The 25386-nt window shown below is 56.6% G+C and overlaps 1 protein-coding gene across 3 annotated transcripts in view; it reads left to right on the forward strand.

Moving 5' to 3' along the window:
- Window positions 1–25386, forward strand: part of TXNRD2 (thioredoxin reductase 2) — a 50911-nt gene that overhangs the window by 13473 nt on the left and 12052 nt on the right. For 2 of the 3 annotated variants that reach the window (XM_036104214.2, XM_036104215.2), the window contains exons 6-11: window positions 1249–1327; window positions 1827–1889; window positions 5651–5721; window positions 14981–15000; window positions 15835–15926; window positions 18388–18562. In XM_036104214.2, the coding sequence (XP_035960107.2) occupies window positions 1249–1327; window positions 1827–1889; window positions 5651–5721; window positions 14981–15000; window positions 15835–15926; window positions 18388–18562 (500 nt within the window). The remainder of the gene's footprint in view (window positions 1–1248; window positions 1328–1826; window positions 1890–5650; window positions 5722–14980; window positions 15001–15834; window positions 15927–18387; window positions 18563–25386) is intronic. The other variant, XM_036104216.2, reaches the window with a different exon arrangement.

Here is a 25386-nt window from a genome sequence, read left to right on the forward strand (position 1 = left end):
AGGCTTCGCTCCTGGCCCTATAGCTCTGCCCTTTGCACATGCAGGTCATGGAGGGGACACTGTGCCCTCAGAGGTCTGGTGGCTCTCATCTGAGCACTATTTGCTTGGCTCCAAGGAGTCTTCCTGGGGCTGTACAGTACACAACTGTTTTGTGCCCATGAAACCCAGGCCAGCTGAGCTGGGGAAGCTGGCCCGCATGCCCATCCCGGGTGTTCCCAGGGGTCCCCCCCTCAGGGAGGTAAGCTGCATCCTGTCGCTTTTCCTCTGTGTGGGGCTCAGTATTCCCCAGGGCAGTTTGCTGGAAGCATAGGGCTCTGCCCTTCTTCCTGCTAGCCCCAGGCAGCTCCCAGGCAAGTGCCAAACAGGCCCGAACGATCCCACCTTCTGGAGGTGCCCCCAGAAGGAAGCCAGTGCGGAACCTGTGTCTGTGTCGTCTGGCTGTTACTGGGCTGTGGGGGTGAGTGAGGACTTGGTTCTTACAGCTCAGGCAGCACATGGGGGTGCAGGCCTCGCTTGTGGGGAGGATGTGAAGTCAAGGAGGTGGTGAAGCCGTAATTACCAAAGGCGCCAAGAACCCACCACTACAGACTGGCCTTCATTATCAGAAGGTTTGGATCGTCTGTGCACGCCTGCACCTGACTACCCTTCTGTCCTCATCATACCTGTTTTCCAGCCTTACAGTCCCCTAAAGGCAGGGGGTGATGCCTATCTGGTGGGCACCCTCCCTTGTCAGCGGGAAGTTGGTCATTTGGGTGGCGGGGGTAACTGGGTGCAGGCGGGGGCCTCTGCTCCCTGCTGGAATGTGCCCAGGTGACAAGGAGGGACCCTGGGGAGGCCCAGCCCTTTGGGGTTCCCCAACCTGGATACCGACCCAAAGCATCCTCCCTGAGGATCTGCCACCAGGAGAGGTGCTCAAAACTGCACTCGACTCTGGCGAGGCTTCGCTCCTGGCCCTATAGCTCTGCCCATCCCGGGTGTTCCCCTTCTGTCATCACACACCGGGGCTGTACTTGGGCTCTCGGGGCCATCCCGAGCTGGCTTCTGTCCTGGCAGTTCCAGGGATCCCTGGCCCTCCTCTCCTTGCACACCTCCCGGTGCCCCTCTGCACTCGCCCCTTGCCCCACCTGGGTTGGGGGCAGGGGGCTGTGGGCCCAAGCTTTCCTTTTAGCCATCTGCTCCCTCTTTAATCCCATAGGTGACGCCTAATTTGCAGAGGAAATATTTGACAATCATATTGTTATTTTGCAGAAAAGTCAAGTACTTTAACGTCAAGGCCAGCTTTGTCAACGAGCACACGGTTTGCAGTGTCGCTAAAGATGGGAAAGAGGTGAGTGCCCAGCTCTCCCAAGTGGCTCCTCTCGAGTGGTCCTTACCCTTCCAAGGACTCCAGCCTTGTTTGACCTCAGTGCTCTTCTCCATAATAAGCACTGCTGGAATTGACCGCCGATCCCTCTGAGGCTGGTTGTGATTCTCTGCGAGCGATAAAATGCGTCACTGAGATGCACGTGGCGCCAGGCTGTCCGCGCGCTGGGCAACGGGGCGGGTGATCCTCCCCTCACAGAGTTTTGCGGGATTGAGGGATATGAGACACCTGCGGGGCGCTCTGTAAACCGCAGGGTGCTTGGAGTTAGAATGTCTCCCTGCCCTCTTCTGCTGGGCCCCCTCCTGGCTCGAGGACCCTTGACAGGTTCCCAGCTCCAAGGGGCCTCTGAGCTCCTGGCCGGAGGGTCCACACTGCAGGGCAGGAGCTGTGATTAGAAAGCGTGGGTCTCTGCCGGGAGCCTGTGCCGACCTGCCTGACCACAGCTTCCTCGGTTTATTCGCAGACTCTGCTTTCAGCTGAGCACATCGTCATTGCTACTGGAGGGCGGCCGAGGTACCCCACCCACGTGAGTGTCCCCAGCACACAGCCTTCCCTCGCACCCCGGGCACATTCACGGTCTCCCAGCTTATGCTTCCCACACCAGTGGCACCCCCACTCTTTCTTTTCTTAAAAAAAAAAAAAGTTTTTTTCTATATTCACTCTGGTCACTTTCTAATGCTCTCTCAACTGCGTTCTATGGAAGCAGGTCGACAGGGACCCCCACATCCCCTCACTCTTCACGTGGCTCTAGGACACCCCTGCCCCTGGTCTCCTTTATCTCTCTTTGCTGATTCTTCCTTTTCTCCTCAGCCTCAAGGTATTGGAACATCCAGGACTTAACCCTCTTCTTCCTGCCCCCACCCCAAATCATGACATAAGATTCTCATACCATAAAATGCACCCTTTTAAAGGGTACGATTCGGGGGGGTTTTAGTTTATTTACAGAGTTGTGCAACCGTCAGTCTCCACTACCTAATTCCAGAACATTTTCATGCCCCAAATGAAATCCTGTCCCGTGAGTGGTCACTCCGTTCCCGGCTCCCCAGCCCCTGGTGACCACTAGCCTGTTTTCCGTCTCTGTGGATTTGCCCGTTCTGGGCACTTCACATAAATGAAATCAGACAACATGTGGCCTTTGTGCCCGACTTCCTGCACTCAGAAGGTTGTCAAGGTTCATCCACATGGTAGCCTGTGTGAGAGCTTCATTCCTTTTAATGCCTGAATAATGAGCCATTGTGTGGCTGGACCATATTTTGTTTGTCCACTTGTCCATTGATGGACATCCGAGTTGTTTGCACTTTGAGCTGTTGTGAATAATGCTGCTGTGAGCATCAGTGCACAAGTTTTTCCATGGACTTAAGTTTTCACTTCTCTTGGCTCTATAACTAGGAATGGAGTTGACGGGTCATAGGGTAACTCAGTTTTTAACCTTTTGAAGAACCAGCAGCCTGTTTTCCAAAGTGGCTGCACCATTTTGCATACCCCACCCCCTCCAATGACGTGTGAAGGTTATACTTTCCTGGTTCTTCACATTTCATAATTTTTTTTGGTTGTTGAGAAATGAATATTTCAAATAAAGTAATGCGTTAACTCTGGAAATCAGAATCTGTCTCCACCGTAGGATTTTGTTTATTGCTGTTGTATGTCGGGTGGTTTTCTGAAGCGATTTTGTAAAGTCTGTATTCTTTTTCAGGGGAGGCCACTGAGGTCTCTGCTCAGTTGGGTTAGTGATCAGCTAGTAACTAGACAGAGATTTCCTGAAACACCTGGAGAAATGGCCCAGTCTTTGCTGACAGATTCTGTAGGCATTTGGGGGCATGCTTTGGGCAATCAGGCAGGCGCCAGAAACTCTACCTTAGCCCTCACTTCCTGCCTGTGCCGGGCCTCGAGGTCAGCCAGAGGGGAGACCTCAGGCTGTGTGGGGCCTTTCCCCAGGTGTGTGTGCAGCCCAGGGCCTACACCTGGCCTTCTAGGTCCCCGGGAATATGCAGGAGCTTTTCAAAGCCCCTGTGGACAGCTCATTCCTTGGCTTTCCTTTTTTCTTTTTTTTTTTTTTTTTAAAGATTTTATTTATTTATGTGTCAGAGAGAGAGAGAGCACAAGCAGGGGAGGTGGCAGGCAGAGGGAGTGGGAGAGGGAGAAGCAGGCTCCCTACTGAGCAAGGAGCCCCATGCAGGACTTGATCCCGGGACCCCAAGATCATGACCCAAGCCGAAGGCAGACGCTTAACCAACTGAGCCACCCAGGCATCCCTGGCTTTTCCTTTTAAGCTCTTGGGTGGTGTGTTGTTTGCTTCAGCTGTTATCCGTTGCTTCGGGCAGCTGTGGCATCAGTCACTGGGCAGATCCTCCTCTGAGAGAGGCTTCTGGCCCTCGGCCAGATCAAGCGAGGTTGAAGACAAGCCTTTTGAGTGGGGCCTTCTGGGGAAGCCCCAGCCAGGTCGATCGACGACTGTTTCTTGGGAAGGAGCTTTGCAAGGGCTCCGGCTTGCCTCGGCTCTTCTCTCCCCACTGTGTTTCTTAAGTCGCTCATCGTCGCTCAAGCTTACTGCTGTGCTGAGGGATGGGGCTAGAGTCCGTTACAACTCCACAAAACTCTCTGTCCATACCAAGTTTCAGCCATTTTTCTTGACTAGACTTTCCAGAGTTCTCAAAAAGTTGAATCTGACTGTTTTTGCTAGTTGTCTGGCTGTTTTTATGGAAGGGTGAACATTGGGAGGTCCTCGCGCCACCGTTTTTTGCCAGCGTCCCCTCCTGGCCCGGTCTGCTGTGAGGGCGCTTCTCTGCCCTCACTCCCATGAGGCAGGTGGAGCTAAGGAAGGGGCCGTACGGTCAAGGTAGTGGAGAGGGGGATGGGAAGCAAGAAGGGGCTTGGCCGAGGCCACATCCTCGTGGGTCTCCCAGGGGCCCTGGGAAGCAGATGGCACAAGCCCTGAGCCTCCAGATGGGCTGCAGCGAAGTGCATGAGGCCCACAGACTCCCTGGGCCTGGAGGCCACTTCTGCCTCCTAGTTAGACCGACAGAGCACAGATGGAGCAGATGGAGGAAGAACAAGGGAGTGGTTCTGTTTCTCCCCAGATGCCCAAATCCCAAGCCTCCATCTTCAGTTCTGTGCTTTCTCTGGAAATGGGGAGCAGAGGGGGCATGGGGAAAACACACACCTCCAGTCCTCAGAGGAGCACCATGCCTCCGTCCGGCTGTAAGGCCCTCAAGAGCAGCCTCTGGAGGGGACAGGTGGCTTGCACAGAGGTGGCCCTTGGGCGGGTTACATGGCTCTGTAGGGTGGTGGGGTGCTGTTGTTCAAGGGAGGAAAGGTGGGCGACTGTTAGTGACCCCTCACCCTTCAGCCAGGCCTACGTTGGTTCTGCATAGAGCCCCTGAAGGCCACAGTCAGCTCCCAGGAGCTGGGCGGTCATCTGGGGCAGACCGACATATGTGCCCGCGCCAGGGTGCCCTGCAGAGGCGACAGGCCTGGCCCCAGCCTGCTGGACCTCGGCTAGGCGGCTGCCATGTGTCCCCCGGCCAGGGGGGGATAGAGCAGGAGTTATCTGGCCCAGGGGGAGGCAGCCATCCCACCGCCCACCGCCGCAACCCCCTCCCCGGGGGCCTGCCAAGACTCACTTGTGTTTTAGTTCCTTTGATTTCTAGACCTTTTGGTTTTCTTTACACAAACCCGAGAAATTCCTGGCTTTATTTTTATTGCCGATTAGAATCATAAACTGTTTGAAATCCGCTTCCTCTCCACCCGCACATCTTGCTCTTCTTACTCTCGTGGGCCACTGAGGGGACACGGGTCCTTGTCTCCCCCGCCTGCTTAGCGGCCCCTCCTCAGGCTCTGCTGGTATACACCCTGGAGGATGCCCAGGAGCGTCCAGCCTTCAGCCCCGTGCCCTTGGGGCCAGCCTGCCCCTCCACACCCTGCGTCACTCTGCTCCCCGCCTGTCGTCCCTCAGCCCAGCGTCTGGATCAAGGGGAAGGCCCTGGAGAGCAGGGAGGAAAAGGCTGTGGGCCACACGCCGGCTCCCCAACCACCTTGCACAGCCAAGGAGTGCTGGGTGCTTTGCCCAGAAGGTAGATGGTGCACCAAGTCAGATATAGCCAGGTCACCTGTCCCTAGAGGCCACAACCTGAAGAACAGTGTGTGGAGCAAGGAAGCGTACCCATGGGTGGGCTGGTGGTGGTTCTGCTTGAGTTGTGTCTACAGAATGGTCGTCCTCTTTGGGGGAAGTGTCTGGAGACAGGCCAAGTGATGCTCTTCTCACGTTGATCCTTTTTTTTTTCTGGACAGATCGAAGGTGCCTTGGAATATGGAATTACAAGTGACGACATCTTCTGGCTGAAGGAATCCCCTGGAAAAACGTAAGACCCAACGTGTGCCTTAATGGAGATCCTCTTGTTCACCGTCGCAAACATCAGAACCATTCAGAACCACATGTTGGTCCTCTCTCCCTAGTGCGTTCTTTCCTGTCTACATGAAAGAAGGACAGGGAGCCCGGTGCTTGGGCCCCTTGGTGAGGCTGTTGACTGTCTTGGAAGTGATGACCCGTGTATTACAAAATGCATCAGCTGCTGTCTAGGGGCGGTGGTTTTCAAACAGGGTTCCCAGAGCCCCAGGGTTCCAGTGGGTCCTGTCAGGGACATCACGGAGGGAGGACATTCAAGGAGGAGAAAGTGAGGCCAGGTCCTCAGGGAAAGCCGTTGGCCTCTCCGCAGGCCTTGATTAAACATCCCCTTTCCTCTGGTTTGAACCTTGGGCTTCTCTGAAATGCAGCAAAGGCTCCGAAGTTCTCAGAAACTGTAGCCCAGGAAATGAGACGTGCCGTGTGTGAGCAGTTTTACACTCCTTGAGCAGGTGTTCATGCACCAAATGTATTGCTTGTACCCACAGAGCAGGCTGGTGGGGGGTTCCAGGTCCAGACAGGCCCTGTGAGTGGCATTTGGGGGACTCCATGGTCGCAGGGACTGGAAAGGCCACCAGAGGGCAGCAGAGGCTTGGTCGTCAGTGGGCTCTCAGCTGCCTTGGGACTTGCGTTTGAGAAAATAGAGGTGGAAAGTGTGTGCCAGGGTGGGTGGGCGTGTGTGTGAACGGGCACCCATGTGCTCTCCTTATCACTGCTTCCCACTTCCTGAGGCATCTCTGGTCGTGGTCGGGGCTTGATTCCCTTGAATGGATGTGGTGTAGTTGATCTTTCCACTACTCCCGAGCATCTCACTAGGCTCCTTTTGTCGGCGTTATGAAATGCTGCAGCGAAAACCTTTGGTGTGCATCTTACCTGCTGTCATAATGCTTCTCGTGTGTTCTACATACCTGTCAGGGGGGTTTCCTACAAGCCGAGAACGCAGGTACAGGGCTTTACACGTCCTGCTAGCAGGTGCTCCCTCCTGGTGGGCTGCCCTGTGTTCCCGGTGCACCCCTGCCTGCCCCTCCCCCCCAACTGGGCCGGGCCATCGGCTTTCTCATGAGCCGTAAAACAGGAAGGAGCCTCTCCTCCTGCTCCCGCGGGGGGTGAACGCCGGTTGTTTCTGCCCAAGGCGTGTGTGGTCCCTCCAGTGACCGTGGTCAAGCTCACACAGGCTTGGATCCCTCTGTCGCGTTCCTCTGGCTCTCCAGGCTGTGGTTTCTCCTTTTACTCGGTGATATTATCTCATACAGAAGTTCGTAATTTTCACGCTGTGACATCGATCACTTTTTTCCTTTATGCTGAAATATCTGGGTTATCTATTCTTTTATCTTTAGCTAGCTAATGGGTTAAACGTGACCTGATTCTATTTGCACTTGCTATTACTAGTCATCGTTTCGTGTGTTTACTAGCCGTTTAGAACTGAGTGTGTCTGTGAATGTGTGAGTGTGTGTGAGAGTGAGTGTGTGTGTGTGTGTGCTGTCAGCTTGGTCCATGGCCCACTTTCTATCTGGTTTTTCTTTTTTCTTATCTGTTCCTTATCTTCCAGCTGGTTTGCGTTCTAGGGCTGTGATCCCAGGCTATTTCTATTGCACATTTTCTTGGCTTGTCATGTCATTTCACTTGCGTGATGTACAAATGGTTTTTTTCTTATTTTTTTTAACCTACCTTAGATCTCTTTTTACACTTAATGGCTTTTAGATTTATTGCATGTTCAGGAAGGCCTGCTCCACCCCTAAGATTGTTTTTGAAAACGAGCCTCCGTATTTTCCTTTAGGGCTTCCACAAGTCAGATTTTCCTTTGCGTCCTCGGGGTGTTTGCGGTTCATCTTTGGTGTGGTGTGGCATGGTGTGGTATGGTGTGGCATGACGTGTGGTATGGTGTAGTGTGGTATGGCGTGGTGTGGTATGGCATGGTGGCGTGGTATGGTATGGTGTGTCATGGTGTGGTATGGTGTGTCATGACGTGGTATGGCGTAGTGTGGTTTGGCATGGTGGTGTGGTGTGGTATGGTGTGTGGCATGACATGTGGTATGGTGTACTGTGCTATGGTGTGGTGTGGTATGGCATGGTGGCGTGGTGTGGCATGGTGTGGCATGGTGTGGTATGGTGTGTCATGACGTGATATGGCGTAGTGTGATTTGGCATGGTGTGGTGTGGTGTGGCATGGTGTGGCATGATGTGGCATGACGTGTGGCGTAGTGTGGTTTGGCATGGTGGCGTGGTGTGTGATATGGTGTGGCATGATGTGGCGTGTGGCATGACATGTGTGGTGTAGTGTGGTTTGGCATGGTGGCGTGGTGTGGCATGATGTGGCATGACATGTGGTGTGGCATAATGTGGTTTGGCATGGTGGTGTGGTGTGGCATGGTGTGGCGTGGTGTGGTATGCTGTGGCATGACGTGGTGTGGTGTAGTATGGTTTGGCATGGTGGCGTGTGTGTGGCATGGTGTGGCGTGGTGTGGTATGGTGTGGCATGACATGTGGTGTGGCGTAGTGTGGTTTGGCATGGTGGTGTGGTGTGGCATGGTGTGGCGTGGTGTGGTATGCTGTGGCATGACGTGGTGTGGTGTAGTATGGTTTGGCATGGTGGCGTGTGTGTGGCATGGTGTGGCGTGGTGTGGTATGGTGTGGCATGACATGTGGTGTGGCGTAGTGTGGTTTGGCATGGTGGTGTGGCGTGGTGTGGCATGGTGTGGCGTGGTGTGGTATGGTGTGGCATGACATGTGGTGTGGCGTAGTGTGGTTTGGCATGGTGGTGTGGCGTGGTGTGGCATGGTGTGGTATGGTGTGGCGTGGTATGGTGTGGCGGGGCATGGTGTGGTATGGCATGGCATGTCGTGGCGTGGCATGATGTGGCATGTGGTGCAGCATGGCATCGAGGGGGCCGGGCTGCCAGGGTTCCTGTGTCGCTGACCAGCAGCCCCGCGAGCCAGTCTGAAAGCTCAGTCCCCGAGTGGAGTCCAGTCCTGCTCTGGCTTCTGACTCCGACTTTCTCGTATCACTGGCCCAAGTGCCTGGCACTGGCTTCAGATCTTAGTTTTCTTTTGCACCAATCCCTCTGGGTGGAACGTAGACCCACTTTGCCGGCCTCTCTGTAGTGGTCCTCTGGACCCGTGGTTCAGACAGCCTCGAATATGCAGCTGCCTCGGAGGCCACCTTGCTGCCAGAGCTTGTGCCCTGTGTGAGGCCCTGTGAGCCTCGGTCATCTCGGCCTCTAACCGAAGGCCAGCATTTTCGGAATCCCGGTCTTTTGTCAAATTCGTTCCTATGTATTCTGTCGGTTTCCTTTGTTTGCTGTTTTCCCATTACACGTTAAAAGCAGCGTCTCGGTGTCCGGGAAGGGGTCGGTTTCTAGCGATTGTCTCTCGGGCCACTGCTCACGGGAGGCTGGGTGTGTGTGGAGGCTGGGGAGGGTGGGAGGCCCAGGCGTGCTGGGTGCCGCCGGTGCTCAGCGCGGTGGCCCAGGGCCTGGGCCCCTCCTCCGCGACCGTGTGTCGGGGCAGCGGCCTGCTCGGCCGGGAAGACACCACCCCAGATCTTTCGGTCAGGAAAGAAAGTGCTGTGTTTATTTTCTTCAGAAAAAAAACATTTAGAAGATTTTTTTTTTTAAAAAAAAGGCTCTTTCGTTTAGAAGGAATCTAGGTATGTTATTGTTTAAGAAAAAAAAGTGTTTGCAATGTATCAGTCACCCGTTTCTCGTTCTGAGCATGATTTATGTGAGGAAATGGTTTTTTTTAAAAATTAAGCTGGAGATATATCCCTGTACGATGCTTCTGTGAAAATGTGGCTTTTGTCCGGTGCTGTTAATGCAAGTTGTAACAGTGTGATATGGGAGGCAGTGTTTACATGCTGCATTCCTCTGCTGTAGTCAAAATAAGCCCGGAGGGTCTACAGTAGCATTTCTGTATTTTATCAGCTTGGGCTGGGGCTGAGAGGGAGGCCTCCGCTCACACTTGGAGGGGCTGTTTCTGCCAGATTTATTTGCCTTATAAATATTCCCTGTGTTTATTTTAACTCGCCTTTAAAATGGAGCTGAAATTAATATGGACCTGAGGGCTGCCCCCCGGCCCTGTAGTGCCTCCCGCAGCCGGGGGCGGGGGGGTGGCGGGGGGAGATCTCTGCTCGGTGCCATCGGGAGGCACAGCCGGTGCTGGAGGGCACCCAGCAAGCTGGCCTCCGTCTGCAGCGGGTGCGGTCCCCACCGGCCAGCTCCTCACGACCCGTCAGAGGCTCCGCATCCCTTGTGCGTTCTTCCTCCCTCCATCCCTCCCCATGATGGGGTGCGGGCAGCATCCGACCTTTCAGGGTGTATCTGAGTGGGGCACAGTGACCAGTAGCCCTCAGTGGGGCCTGCAGCCCTTCAGCCTTCTGTGGTTGTTCCATGCCTTTGTCCCCTCAAGGCATGGACCCTGGTGGCCACAGAGGTGTTCAGCCTCACAGACATGTCTTTGCTCGAATCCAGGTCTGGGGAGCCCAGGGCTAGCCAGATGGCAGAGAGGGCATGATGAAGCCCAAGCCCAGCTGGTGGGAAGAATGAAACAGCCTTCACAACACAGCTGGGTGCCCAGCTTGGCACCCTGGAGGTAACAGATCATGTGTGGAAACTTCCACCATATGCAGCGTGAGCTCGCAAATCTGTGAGCAGGGCCCTGTGATGCCAGGCCAGGGCCGGGGGGAGCCCTGGTGGCCCAGACCCTCGGAGCCACACCCTCGGCCTGAGGTGGGACCATGAGATTGGCATCTACTCAGCCTCGGCCCCCCCGAATGCCAGCTTTGTATCTGGCTTGTTCGGCATTTCTGTTGTTCTTGCTTCTTCCTTTTTCTGTGTAATCCAGGGCAGGTTGAAGAAGTGAGGAGGATTCTGGGTGAAGAACAGGGTCCCCTGGGCAGGTAGCAGGAGCCCCTTCGCAAGAAACGGTCAGGGGGATAATGGTCACTTCAAGGAACTGTCGACCACCAGTGGAGAAAGTGGGGGTGCAGAGTAAGTGCACTGCCCTGCACGGGGAGACTTAGAGATGGCGTGTAGCCCTGCCTGTCCCAGATGTCCAGCCCAGCAGCTCCCTGGCAGGTGGAGGGAGGGTGGAAGGGAGAAAGGTGGGCCGACTCCCCACAGTGCCTTTAAGGAGGCAGGCCCTGGGGTATCTGGCCCCGCCTTTGATCCCACAGCCTGGTGATCTTGGCTCACTCAGCTGGAGGGCCACCTCCTCTTCCAGGCCTTCTGGACCTGGGCATCCTGGCTGGGACTTGGGCCCAGCCTTCCAGCCTGCCCGGGGCCAGGATCCTTAGGTCCCCACACCCTGCAACTGTTCGGGGGGCCCTAATGGTGGAGAATCGAGGTCACTCTGCTCCACACCCCCACACCCCCTCGGCTCCCTGGCCCAGCTGGTCAGCATTCCAGCCTGGGGTTCACTCTAGGTCTGTAGGCCAGCTCTCTGCACAGCTGGGCTCTGAGCTGGCAGCTTTGGGTTGACCTCCGTGCCACCACCTTTCTCTGGCAGCAGAGGACTTGAATGAGACCGGAGCCACCTAGGGGCAGCTCTTCCCCCACGTTGGCCTGCCACACCACTGTTCCCACTCGCCAGCCCAGGCGTGTCCTCTCAGCTACAGCTGCACAGCCCGGCCCTCTGTCCCTGGGCCCGGGACTCTGTGAGGCCGCGTGTTTCTGTAACTCGGGATAATTTAACACTGCCTCTCAGAGTTAGTCCTGGAAGGAGCTTTTTTTTTGGTGGGGGGGACCCTTATTTTGTGTCTGGAAGCTGACTAGGTATTGTGATCATTTTTCTCTTTCCCTGAGCGCAGAAGGGAAGGATATAAATTTTTTTTTAATTTATTTATTTGACAGTGAGAGAGGGAACAGAGCAGGGGGAGTGGGAGAGGGAGAAGCAGGCTTACCGCTGAGCAGGGAGCCCGATGTGGGGCTGGATCGCAGGACCCTGGGATCACGACCTGAGCCGAAGGCAGATGCCTAACAACTGAGCCACCCAGGTGCCCCCGGGAAGGATATAAATTTTTATCATGCAAAGAACCACAGCCATTTGGTTAGGAAAACTCATTGCTGTGAATACTCTCATTTTCTGCTCAATGTCCATGTTCATTTAGTGTGACACATTGTGTCCAGCAAAAGGGAGACTGGCTATCTGCCTGAGACTTGGCTACCAGCCTATAAAGCCCCGCTGACCATCTCTCTGGCGTATCCCGATGGCTGCCGGGCCCAGGGGCTGAGGAAGACAGCTCCTCGGGGTGGCATCGTTAGGAGGCCAGAATGGAGAGGCTCTGGCTGGGCAGAGGTGGGCCCAGTGTTGGACCCGGGTTGGATGGGGCTGGCAGATCCCAGGCAAGCCTGGAGCCAGCCCCCACTGGGGAGGAGGCCCTGGGGCCCCCCACTCTCCCTGCTGCCTCCCTGGGGCACCTGAGCTCAGCAGCCCGCTTGGCATTTCCTGCACTGGTGGGGCTGCCAAGGAGCCAGGTGCCTGCCGTGAGGCCCTCACTTTGTGTGGGTGCTCCCCTAGGGGAGCGGATCAGGGGCCTTCAAACTCAAGAGGCAGGTGGAGGGCTCTAAGCTGGGGCTTCATGGGTCTGAATTAAGGCTTTTGTTTCTGCTTCCTCCCCCATTCAGATTTTGAACAAGAAAGCCTGCCCTGTGATTAGGCTAATCCCACGGTAGTTATAGCTTTGCATGAAATGTTTGCACACCGGAGGGCACAGAGAGCGGAGCTGCCCAGAACACACGTACAACCGCATCAGGGGCTCCCGGGATGTAGGGTGGCGACTGCCCGCGTGGGCTGATGCCCTTGTGTCCGGGTCTCTTAATATAGTGACAAGGCGAGTGTTGCCATCCCTCCGAGGCTCACTCAGGCCCTCCCCCCAGATCCGACAAGCTGGTCCTGACTTCCGCTGCTGCCAGCACCCCTATCCTCCTGGGCCTCGCCAGGGCCGGCATTGGTCCCTGCACCTTGGCAGCCGGCCTCGGCCCCATGGTTCCCAGGCCCTCTTCCTGGCCAGGGGTCCCCTCAGCAGCCAGAGGGACTTGTCTACAGTTTCAAGGGTACCGATAAAAACAAACCAGAGCCCCTCTTCCAGCCCTCCCTACCCCTCATGATCTGGAGACTCCAGAGTCTGTCTGGTTTTGCTTTGGCATTTTCCTACTTCAGCTCATTTGAAGGGAGTTCTCTGAGTTCTTGGATTCTGCGTTCTGCAAAGAATAACGATTATTTGATGAATTGGGGGCAGGGATGGAGTGAAAACCAATATTGTTGATAATCCTTGCTCACAAAGGCAAGACCCAAAATTACCTTCAAGAAGGCAGGATGCTTGTTTGCTTATGAGATTTCAGCTCTACACATGTGGTCAAGGACACCCACTTCGGAATGGTTGAGCTGGCACCGACTTTCTCCCAGATGTGCCCTCTGTCGGCAACTCAGAGCTGGTGGCCTGAGAAGGGTGGGCCCCCGTGACTGGGAGGTGGGAGCCGGAGGCCCAGAGCACCGAGGTGGCTCCATGGGAGGAGCTGCCTGGCCGCCTGCCCTACCTCCTTGTCCAGCTCCCCATCCACATAGTGCAAGAGGTTAGGGAGGACCCCGGGGGGCTGCAGAAATAAGCCGGTTTTGCCAAAATCAGGAGACTGCCTTCCTGTGTCCTCAGCAATGTGACATGAGGGTCTGGAGCTGTCCTGTAGGGTGTGGCCGGCGGCCGGCTGGCTCCTGCTGGAGGGTCCACGTCACAGAGGCAGGAAGGCTCCAAGACAGGCCGGGACAGCCCCGTTGTCCAACAGCGGGGTTCCCCCAGTACCTGCATGCTGTGGCTGTCTGAGAGGCAGTTGGCCTGCACCGTGGCCACCACTGGAAAGAGGGAGCAAAGGGCACTGCGTGTTTGGCGTTGACACTTTTACCCAACTTCATGGGATGTTCAAAGCAGTTAAATTCTGCTTGCATTTTAAGTAACTCAGAATTTCACGTCTTAAAGAAAAGCCTGTACCGTTCACCATATACATCAAGTACAAAAGACATTAGGTTATGTCATTCTGAAAACGTCCCTACACAGAGACCTACCTATTACACATATGTGTGGCCACGTACACACGTGGATACGCATATACGCCAACGTGTCTATCTCTTAGAAATTGCCAGGCCTGTGTGGGGCCCTGAGTGCCTCTCGGTGCTCCTACCAGCTGCGGGGCCCAGTGTCCCTCTCAACTTTTTCACACGGTGAGCTCTGTTCACTCGCCCCGAACGTGACTCCAGCCCGGTTCTGTCCCCAGCCCCTGAGAGGAAGCCGTGTGCAGTTGCTTCCCACAGGGCACCTGCAGCAGTATTCCACGGGATATACTGCTTTTTGAAATGGAATTATATCATTAGTACTTGCTGGGATTAGTGCTGACATTGGGCTTATCCATCCTTACATCACCTCCTCTTATTCAAAGGCTGAAGGGGTGATCTGACAAGCCCACCCACATGTTGCCACCCGGGCGGGAATTTTCGTTCCGTGTTAGGTTCTGCACATGTGTGTGTATGTGTGGTTGTGTGTGTGTTCATGCGTGCAGAGTGGAGCTGGGTCCCAGTGTCCTGTGTCTCCCTCTGCCCCCAGGTGCCCTCATACTTGCTGCGGGGAGCTGGCTCTCCTGGCCCCGGCCCGTGTGGTGGGGCTGGACAGGCACACGCGGGCCTTCCACGGTTCGAGGATGTTCTGGCCCCAGCCGCTGCTTTCCCAGAAGCCTCCCTGTTGTCCCGTGCTCTCCCTGTGCTGCAAAGCAAGTCTGCTTCCATCTTGGCTGCCGAAGATCTGGCGGGACCCCATGGCAGAATTTACATTAGGACAGAAGGAAAACCATTCCCCTTGTTCTAATGGGACTTTTCTTCACACGCCCGTGGACTCCACATTGATCGCACTCCCAGGACCCTTCACGGGACATGTGCTGTTCTGTCACTGACCACTCACATCCTTCACCACCAGGCAATTTTCTGATTCAGTGACACTGTGTTTGTCATTTATTTCACAGTCAGAGCCTCTGGGAAGTGGGTTTTGTGCCTTGGGACAACCTGTTTGAACAGTTAGCCTCAGCTGACTCATCAACAGTGACACGTCAGCTGACCGGGCACCCCCGGAAAGCTGAAGGGCCCCGTCCCCCCTGCGGAGGCCCCAGTCAGGACAGCTGCACGTGGGCCACGGTGGGCCACGTGTGGGACTCACCGTTCTTTCTGTGTCCGTTCCTCAAACAGGTTGGTGGTCGGGGCCAGCTGTATCCTTTGCAGGCATGCAGGTGACAGCCGGCTGTGCTCACAGTCCTGAGAGTGGATGCCCGGTTCCTGCAGCCCCTCCCCCACAGCCCTCCCTTCCGGCAGGGAGGACGTCTGCCGCCTGGAGCCAGGCACTTACAGGGCCACTCAGGGCAGATGACCTGCACTCAGGGGACAATTTGAGGCTGACCTTTGAGGCTAGGGCTTCCTGGAGGTGTTTCCTGAGCCACACGCTGAGATGGCTGAGCCCGTCGGGCCAGCTGGATACAGCCGTGAGGCAGGTGGTGCTCCCTGGAGAGCAGCCCCATCCAGGCCCGTTCCTTCAGAGGGAGCGGTAACACCGGAGAGGGTCAAGAGAGGAGCCATGGGAGGATCTGAGGTCAGGAGAGGGGATAGCAGAGGGAAGGTGAAAGCTGGGACTGCTAGCTGGGAACATGAGTCGAAGGCGGCTATTGTGTTTCTTTCGCCAAGGAGACTCTTCCTTCTGTCGCTACTCGGACCCCGTGGGGGTTGGGGGGGGAGGGCCTGGCCCCAAAGGCTGACATTAAACTGCCAAGAGCCTGGACGAATGCCCCATGGAGGCAGAAGCCACCTGGGCCCTGGGTACTGGAGGGTGCCCATGTCCCGTGGCTACCTGAGTCCCTACCTCACCTTGGACATGCATTTATGAGGTCGGGGGGGGTGGGCAGTGGAAAGGGGTCTCTGTGGTTGGTGTTGGGAGCCTCCTCCAGGCTGACTGGAGATTGGTGGGGGAGTGGGTGGCTGGCCAGGGCACTGAGGGTGTCGTCCCTTGGCTCCTGATGTCACGATCCGTTAGCATTCTTAGCTTCTGGCAGATGTGGCCCTGGAGTGTGCTGGCTTCCTCACTGGGCTCGGACTGGACACCACCGTCATGATAAGAAGCATCCCCCTCCGGGGCTTTGACCAGGTATGGCCACGTGTGCCACAGCTCCCACCCTGTGCTCTCTCCCAGGCAGGTGTGGGTGTGGTCTGGCAGTGAGGTCTCAGTCTTTAGAAGCTGGCCCTTGAGTTGAGTAAGGAGATTGTTCCTGAAGTAGAAAACACCTGCCAGAGTGTGGAAGGAAGCGCTGGCCCATGGAACGTGTGGCGACATGCTCCCTGGACCAAAGGGATGTTGGTGGGCACGCCAGGCCAGCCTCACAGACCACGGGGTTGGGTCAGCCCTTCTAGTCACTCCATTAGTAAGCAGAAAGCGTGTGTCAGCTAACTCGCTGTTCCCCATCTCCCTTGCTGAGCCCCTCTGGTGTCTGAGTGGGGTGCCAGCTCCGCAGGGACAGCACCAGGTCGGGAAGCAGGTGCTAGACTGGTAAGGCCCTGCATGACCACCTCAGGAGAGGGCAGCCCCTGGCTGCCTTCCTACTCACCCGCCACAGACTGAAAAGATGTGATTTATGAGTCAGGACGAGCACTATGGTGGCTCTCCTGGCCGGCAGTCCACCCTGAGCGCTCAGAGCATCCCCACAGCCTCTGGGGCCCCGCCGGTTCCACATCCTGTCCACTGTATGGGGCCAGCACCTCACGCAGCCTACCTGTCAGGCGTGGCAGGAGCTTAGAGGGCCACCCTGTGGGGTCTGAAGAGTGCAGGTTTTCCTGATCCGCGTCTGGGGCATAGACACCCCTGCTCACGGCGGAGGCATTCATGTCAGGAGCACGTGGTTTGCTGGGGTTTTTTAACTAAAAAGTCTTCAAGGAAAAGTCACCTGTTAAAACCAAAGTCTGGGGCTGTTGCCGTGAAGATGTCAAAATGCCCTCTCATGTGTCCGAGAAGGAAGACAGACCCCCGTCCATCAGTGCTCTCTGGCCTGGTGAGCTCTTGCAGAGGGAAGCAGTGGGCCTGCCCCCAGCCCCACCCCAGCCGGCGGATGCGGATACCTGGCCGTCGGTGCTGTGCGGGGCCACACGCTTTCTTTTCTTCTTTTCTTTCTTTTCTTCTTTTTTTTTTAAAGATTCTATTTATTTGTCAGAGAGAGAGAGAAAGAGCAAACAAGCAGGGAGAATGGCAGGCAGAGGGAGAGGGAGAAGCAGACCCCCCGCTAAGCAGGGAGCCCGATGTGGGCTTTCCTGGGATCATGACCTGAGCCGAAGGCAGGCGCTTCACGGACTGAGCCACCCAGGCGCCCCTCTTTCACTTCACTCCGCACTCATGTACTAAGTGTCCGCAGTGGGGCCATGGCATCCAGGGAAGGTCTATGTGCCTCGGGCTACGGGTGGAGTGTGCCGGGCAGCAGACGGGAGCTGCACGAGGCCCTGCTACAGGACACAGAGAAGGACAAGGCCTCTTAAGCAGAGGGGCCTGTAGGCATGAGGACCACTCAGAAGACTGGCCTTCCAGCCCAGGCAGAAGTTGGAGACCGACGAGAGGGGGTGCCCTGGGACATGGGGGCGCAGTGGTGAGGCCAGGTGGCCCAGGCCCTGCCTCAGAAGGATGTGCAGCCCCGGTGGCCAGCCTCGGGCTGGTGGTCTGGCCCCTTGGCTCAGTTGGGCCCAGTAGTTCCCCCACAGACTGTGACAGAGACTCCAGGCTTGTCAGGCGTCCAGAGGGATCAGCAGCCTACACTTGTGTTCTCGTGACTGGTGTGACAATCCTGAACAGGCAGGACTCCTCATGGAGTATGTTTCTAAATGAGCAGGCACCAGAGGATTTAAACAGTGGCTTTCATTTTTTTTTCAAAGAAAAGGCTGTGTCCGACTGGGACTCTACCCTGTACTAGCCCCCCTAGCAGCCCCAGGAACTGAGCCCCCATCTGTAGCCAGGGGGTGCAGAGCCTTCTAGGCTGGGAGGAGGGAGCCCTCTCAGCAGATGCCCTGGCCACCCACAGCCCCCCCACCCTGCCTGCTACCTTGTATATCTTGGTGGGGAGCAGAGGGGCCCCCCTACTGTCCCAACTCCCCAGTGGCAGAGGAGGTGACAGCATTTGGCGGTTGGGGGGGGCTGAGGGAGGGGTGGCAGGTTTGGAGTCAAGTGCCATCTCGTTTGGCCAGGCCAGAGCCCCCAGGGGAAGGGGGTGTTTCTCTGTCATTGCTTTTAGTGAAGACTTTAGTTAATCGGCATGTAGAGAAGAGCCGAAAGGTCAAGTGCATCCTGACCCAAGGGCCCCAGGTCCTCGGATTTGGAGCTGTCATCAGATGCTGTCCCAGCTCAGCCCTCAGTTCCACAGAGAACAAGGGGACCCAGAAGTGGGGGTGGACTGAGGCCACGTAGCAGCAGAGGAGGGGCCTTGGACCTTCTCCTCTGGATGGACCTTTCTTGGGCTCCTCTAGGGCTTTTTCAGCAGGCAGGAGACCACGTCCTTTCTTCCCACAATCATCAGGAGTGGACATTCTCACTGCCACCTGGGCCTCACAGCATGTTCTCTTGTGCTTTGCAGCAAATGTCTTCCTTGGTCACGGAATACATGGCCTCTCAAGGCACCCGGTTCCTGAGAGGCTGTACCCCCTCAAGAGTGCGGAGGCTCCCAGATGGCCAGCTCCAGGTTACCTGGGAGGACCTCACCTCCGGCAAGGAGGACGTGGGCACCTTCAACACTGTCCTGTGGGCCATAGGTAAGGGTGCGCTGAGCCACACGTGAGCCACACGGAGGGCAGCAACGCTGCCTCCCCTTGCTGCTGTCGCCAGGCCTCCCCTCGTCCTGCTGGCTTTCGGGGGGGCCAGCTATCACAGCACACCTCTTGGGCCATCATAACAGCCCGTGGGGTCGTTTCCATCACCTCGGGGGGGGGTTGGTTTGAGCTCTGCAGGAGTGGATGCCCAACTGGCCTTTGTGGAAGTCACACTTCGTAGAGTTCCAAAGATGGCATCATTGATGGGGCAGAGGCCTTGGGCAGAATTAGCCCATTGCTGACAATTAGCCCATTGCCGGACATACTCCCTCCCAGGCTGGCTCCTCCCTGCACCCCAAGGGGCAGGATGGAGAGTGGGGATGCCGTGGGGGAGACGCCTGCCCAGGGCCTGGGCCTCGGCCGGTCTGAGGGAAGGGACGTGGGCTCTGAGGAAAGGCGCCCTGGCCAGGAGCCAGGCGGGAAGAGCAGAGAGCTCACCGTGTCCCTCGTGAGCCTGCCTGTGGCTGGGGCACGGTGTTGCTGTGAGTGGGGTCTGGCCGCAGAGGGCTGACGGGTTCTGGGGCTGACTGCAGCACACCTGCTCGGACATCGTGCCCACCTTGACAGCTGCATCCTCTAGGGTCGGAGTCTCGTTTCCCTAAGCCCCCTGCGTCTTCCTTCCTCTCGATATTTGCAGTTCACTGGGGTCTCTCTGCTCTGAGCCCAGTCAGTTGTCCCTCCTCTGTGAACCCCGGGTTCGGAATCTATGTAGCTGTCAGAATCATCATCCGCCTCCATGTCAGTTAATCAAATGTTTGCTGAGTGCTCAGAGGGGCAGTCACGTCAGCGTCTGTCAGGACCTGGTTGGCCTGCTCCCAGCATCCCCTGCAGTGAGGCTCCCGGGAGGAGCAGGGCTGCATCACAGAGCAGTGGACTTCCGAGAAGCCTTTCTGATTTCCCTGAGTTCTCAGAACGCTTGGAAGTCAGACCATGAGATAAACTCTGGAGGAGTCTGAGCTCTTCCTTGTGTGTGGTCAACACGAGCAGATCTAAAGAGCAAGGAAAATGCTTTGCAGTTAATGTACTGCCTCTTGCCCAGAATTTAGTAGACGACCACAGGCGATATTCTTGTTCAAATCGTGAAAGTAAATTGAAGTAGGTTTATTTTGTTGAACACTGCGAAAAATTTTTTAACTATTTAGATCCAGAAGCGTAAATTGACATTTATCTTAAACTCCATTCTAAAAGGTGAGGTGGCAAGTTTCTCCCCTCCCATCTGCACCCCCAGCCTCTTCCTTTGTCCCCTGATATCACTTCGGGGACCCCAAACACCCACATCCCTTCTCTCGCCATTGGACAGAGGCGAAGGCTCATGCCCATGTGCCATCCACTAAGCCCACGCTGATGGCAGTGGCTCAGAGGGCAAGGGGCTGTGCCCTCGGAAAGCCTCAAGGTCCTCCCAGCTTCCAGACAGGTCCCTGGTGGGCGACATGCAGGGCCTCTGGCGCACTGCCTGCCCTCCCCTCTGCAGGAGTCCGTTTTATTTTCTGTATTTTCAAAAAGAGCATCCCCCAGACAGTCTGCCCGACGTGATTGATGCTGGGGGTGGAAGCTTTCACAGTCCTTGGCCTTTGACCTTGCTCCCCGAGGCGGCGCTGCGGCGGCGGCGGTTTCTGGCACGCCTCCTGGGGCTGTACGGGCATGTGCTGACTTCGCTGCTCGCTCCCGGGCCAGGTTTTGTAAACAATCAGGAGCCACTTCCCAGTTTAACAACTGGGAATGTTTTCTGCTGGTTTACCCCATAAGCCTTTAACCAAGCATCATTTCTGCTCTCAATAAAGGATGATCCAATCCAGGAGGTTAAAATAAAACACCCCCCACCCCGGGGCTGGGGGCTGAAGGGCTGGCACAGCAAACAGCTCCTGGACCACACGTCCTGCCGCAGTAGTGAGCGCTGTGTGCACACAAGCTGGGCTTTGACGCGTGTTAAAAACAGGAAGGGAAGGATGCCCCTCGTGTCCGGAGGACACACGCTGAGGTCCGTGAGGAGCTTCCATGGGGATGAGCTTGGGCCTGGCGCCTCGGTCACAGCTGGTGAGGACAGTATGCGCAGGGATGGCGAGGTGGGCCCTGCAGTCTGCAAGCCCGGGAGGACTCCGAGCCTCTTCCTCGGCCCAGCCTTGATCTCCACGTGGTGGATTAAACACATTAGCAGTTAAAGCAGTTAATTGCTGTGCAGGGGGCCGGCTCATTGTTTGTCTCTGAATCACCCACCCACACCAGGTGTCTCAGATAATAGACTGGGAACTCGCAGCGAGGAGGATTTCCTGTCTGCAGATGTGCCGATTACAGTGCTGAGTGAAGCCAGTCAGCCTGCGCCGCGCCGCGGGCTCGAATTCACCCTGTGCAGTTAACCAGTTGTGGCCTGAATCCTCGGCCATCGTGGGGGGTGGGGGGGAGCAGGGGCAGGACGGGGCAGCCGAGGGGACACTTGCGCGTGGAAACGCTTCTGAGCTGGAGCTCAGCTGAGGTTTAGCTTCGACTTTGTTTCGGAGGCTGAACGGGGGGCCCCTGGAGGAGAGCCCTGGGAAAGCCAGCTGCTAAAACCGTCCCGTGCCCCTCAGCGTCTCTGGCCTCTAGAAGGTTTCCTGTCCCCCTCTCGAGGCAAGGGTGGAGGCTCTGGCGCATCCCTCCCTGGGCCACAGGAGTCCTGCCCACGGTCAGAAGGCCCAGACGGCTGGTGTTCCCACCGTCCGGGGTGCCGGGAAGGGCTGTCCTGGCCCTGCCTCGGCAGCCCCCTTGGTCTGTTAGGAATCAGCCGTTTCCTCTTCCTCAGACTTTGTCTAGTTGCCCACCTGTGTGTAAAACCCACAGATAACTTCTGAGCCTCTAAAATGGTATAGAGCCAGAAGGCACTGGGGGCCTGGCTTTCCAACTTCTTTTTTTTTTTCTAAGTTTTATTTATGTATTTGGGAGAGAGAGCACGGGGGTGGTGGTGGTGGGAGGAGCAGAGGGAGAGGGACAGGCAGACTCCACACTGAGCATGGAGCCTGAAGCGGGGCTCAATCCCACCACCCTGAGATCACAACCTGAGCTGAAATCAAGAGTCAGACCCTCAAGCGACTAAGCCACCTAGGAGCGCCCCCGCCCCCCGGCTTTCCAGCTTCTAATCCAACCCCCATATTGAGGACCCCACTCCATGTACAGCCCACCTACACAGAGTGTGGCCATGGACCACAGCCAGGGAGGTGGTGGCATCCTGGAGACAATGAGGGGGCCCGCGGTGCCCAGGGAGTGGAGTGCTTCTGCCTGGGGTTGGGGGGGCTGCAGCCCAGGGCTCCCCTCTCTACAGCGGGGACTGCTGGCTCCAGTTTCCACGAGGCCGCCTTGCTCAGCTGCATTCAGCTGATGGCTCCGTGCCACAGACACCCCCCTTCGAGTCCTTGTGGAATATCCCCCCGCCCCGAGTGCCGGGTAGCAGCACTGGGAGCTGGGGGCAAAACGGAAGTGAGCCCCCGAGGCTGGGCATTCATGGGCGGGGGTCTCTGAGTCCAGCACGAAGGATGGAGCAGTCCAGGCCCCCAGGCCTCCTGACAGCTGTGAGAGCCCAGGCTCTCCACGGCTGGCGCTGGACTGCTGGAGACGGGCCGGCAGGCGGAGCGTGGGTGTGACCTTGTTGAGAGAAGCCCAGTCCAAGGCCACCGGGCCTGTTCTTTGGGCCTGTGTCTTGCTGTGGCTGTAGGAAGCTGCGTGTGGCCATGTTCTTCCCAGGGGGTACTTCGGAGTGACCTAACCACCTGTCCCACACGCAGACTCCCCAGCTCACCTAAGGCCCACCTGTCTCCGCCGTCCAGGCCTGAAGAGAAGCACTGCTCTGCTCGTGAGCCCCTCATATCCCAACACCTTTTTATTTCAGTGTAAACGTCAAGTGTGTAACTAGCAACGTGAAGAGAAACTCAAATCTGTTTGTGTATGTGGTGTGCTTTCTTGGAGGGAAAGAGGACGTTCATGGAGCTCTTCCTGTAGGCACCTCCCACAGGCTGAGGGAAGTGGCTGGGCCTGAGACCACGGCCTTCGCCACCACACCATGTGGCCCCTCCTTGTGAACCAGCACCACTGACTCGGTGGCTGTCATTTATCTCAGCTCTGGCTCACTGTGGCGCCAACCCATTGCAGAGGCCAGGCAGGGGCAGTGGGAAGGCGGCACCTGGGCTAACAGACCGGCCCTCTGGCCTCTGCCCTCTGCTTGGGATGCCCTGCACCGCCATGGGGCCAAGAGCCATGCCAGGCCTGCGAGCCGACTCCTGCCCGTGTCCAGGGTCACCTTGACCCCCACAGCCGTCAGACCCAGGCCAGCCTGCCTTCGCACTCATGGTCTTTGTACCAAGTCAAACTCAATATTTATGGTTATAACTTGGTAGAAGCCAGTTGCTTTAAAAAAAAGAAGAAAGCCATAGTGAAAATGCTTCTAAAGGTAAATAGACATTGCATTAATGTGCACTAGCTAAATTTTGCAAGTTCTACTGGGAGCCATCAAGCAGCAGGAAGGTTATATTGACATTTGTAATTGTTATAGCAATAATTACCACCTGCCAGGGAACGTGTTCCTTCCTGGGGGTTCCCGTGGACCAAACTGCAGCTGGGCCTGAGCTGGAGGCTCCACCAAGTTCCAGGGCTGGCTGTGGGCGTTTAGGAGCCCATGTGAGCTTATTTTATGTGTTGTCAGTGCTGCACACAGGCTTGAATAGGAAACGCCCATGATGTGTTTCAGGGCGGGGGGGGGGGGGAGGGACAGCAGTGAGCAGTGTCATCAGGATGACCGGCGGGGGAGGGGTGGCAGTGGCAGGTGCTGGCGGTCACAGTAAGCCGCCAGCCTCAGGTCATGCTAAGGTCCTCAGGTCATGCTAAGGTTCACTTATTCATTCAGCAAACGTTGAGCCCTACCTAGGCCCCAGGGCAGCAGGACGGGTCCTCTGCCCTGCTCTTAGAGGACTTAAGGTTGTGGCTGGGGTTCTGGGGCTCTTGTAGAAGGGGCCATTTGAGAAAATAAAAGGAGCCCTTTGCTGTTGTTATCCTTTCCCCTAAAGTCTTAAAGATGACAAGAGACACATAATAAATTTTTTAAAAAGTAGGCCTCGAGGGATCTGACTACGGGTGCCAAAGGTGTGAGTTCCGCCTTCTGCGTCTGGTCCAGGGTGTCCCACAGGCCAGCCTAGGGGGAGTGGCTGGCTCTGGGGGGCCACGCATGTGCCCCCCGGGAGGGGTGCCCAGGCCCTCCGTGAGCCTGCGGGAAGCTGCTGGTCCAGCCTCCTGGACCCCCATCCTCCTGGCACTCGCTGCCTCTGTGTGATCAGAGCCCCTCATTCGCCCTGTCATACTCCTGCTGACACCTAAATCTTACCTCATTACACGGATTGCCCTTCACTCGTTGGAACGTGCGCTCTAGGCAGGCGTGAAATTGGAGGGAATGCCCGTTTTCCTGCAGCGGGCAGAAAGAGGCCCAGGAAACTGCATGTGTCAAGTTGTCTGTGTCCCTGGGCCCAGCTGTGCAGGTAGGAATGACCAAAGCTGCCATCTGGGGAGTCTTTGACCTCCAGCCTTCTCCAGCCTTCTCCAGCCTTCTCCAGCCTTCTCCAGCTGGCTGAGTGAGCTTGGTGGCCGGGCTGCCTCCCTGGGCCCGTAGCAGCAGCTGGTGGGACTCCAGTGCCTCGAGGGGAGGGCTGGCCTGGTCCAGCTGCCCCGGGAGCTCTCAGGCTGAATGCGGCTTCCTGCACCATTTCAGGGCCCCGGGGTGTCCTGGATGCTGGGCACCACGAGGGAGGGACTGTCTTACCTCGGTGACACCAGGGGTCACGTGGTCCCTTAGAGGGACTGAGGCCAGCGGACAAGGCTGAGCTTGGTGAAGGAAGCAGCTCCAAAGGCCCATCCACACATTTATTTGGACATTGCCTCTGAGGGGGAAGTGAGAACATGTTTGCATCTGGAATCTTAATGCCCTCGTTTGCGGTAAATATGATGGAATGTCATTCACGTATCATATGCAAAGCTCTTACAAGGCAATCAAGTCATGGAGATATGTATAAATAAATGAAAAAAGGCAAGGAATGGGCAGTTCACAGAAGGAAATACAGCTGCTGAATAGTGGCCCAAAGTCCTTAGTTTTATTAGTAAATATACTGGCAATCAAAGAAGGGGAAATTAAAACATCGGCCGGAGGGAAGGAGCAAGCCCCAGAAGGAGCCTTCCACCCAGGCGCAGCTCCCGGCCCTGGGCCAGGGAAGCCCCACCTGGCTGGCTGGCCTTTCTCTGAGGACTGTCCCAAGGAACTAAACTGACACGTGGACAGACTGCCATCCCCATCCCCATCCCCGTGTGTCCAGGGAGCAGAGATGCGGGAGCCAATCCAGGGAAGCCATTCAGCAGCGCTGGCAGACCCGAGCTGGGTACCAAAGAGCCGAGGCCCCAGAGAGCAAGAGATCCCGCAGGGCATAGAGCAAATGGCCTGCTGGGGGTGTGGAAAGCACCGTGTGCGACATACAGGGTGATGTACTTGAGCGGGGGGTGCCATGGAGGCACCCATCTTCCCCCAAATCACCTGAAGAGTCCTACCTTTGTTTTTGCATAAGAGGAAAATGGTGAGGGAGAAGACTTTGCATGTTGCCTGGGTCTTCCTTCTGGCCATGTACGTCTGACCTGGACTGGGCATTGTCCATGGGACTAGAGCTGCCCTGCTTATATGGCTGGCCACTGGGTCCCCACCCGAGCACCCATGCTGTGCCTTCCTCGGGGGCTCCAGGCCTGAGCTGAGGGGGGCCCCCACACCATCT

This window comes from Halichoerus grypus, chromosome 13, assembly GCF_964656455.1.
Source record: "Halichoerus grypus chromosome 13, mHalGry1.hap1.1, whole genome shotgun sequence".
Lineage (NCBI taxonomy): Eukaryota > Metazoa > Chordata > Mammalia > Carnivora > Phocidae > Halichoerus > Halichoerus grypus.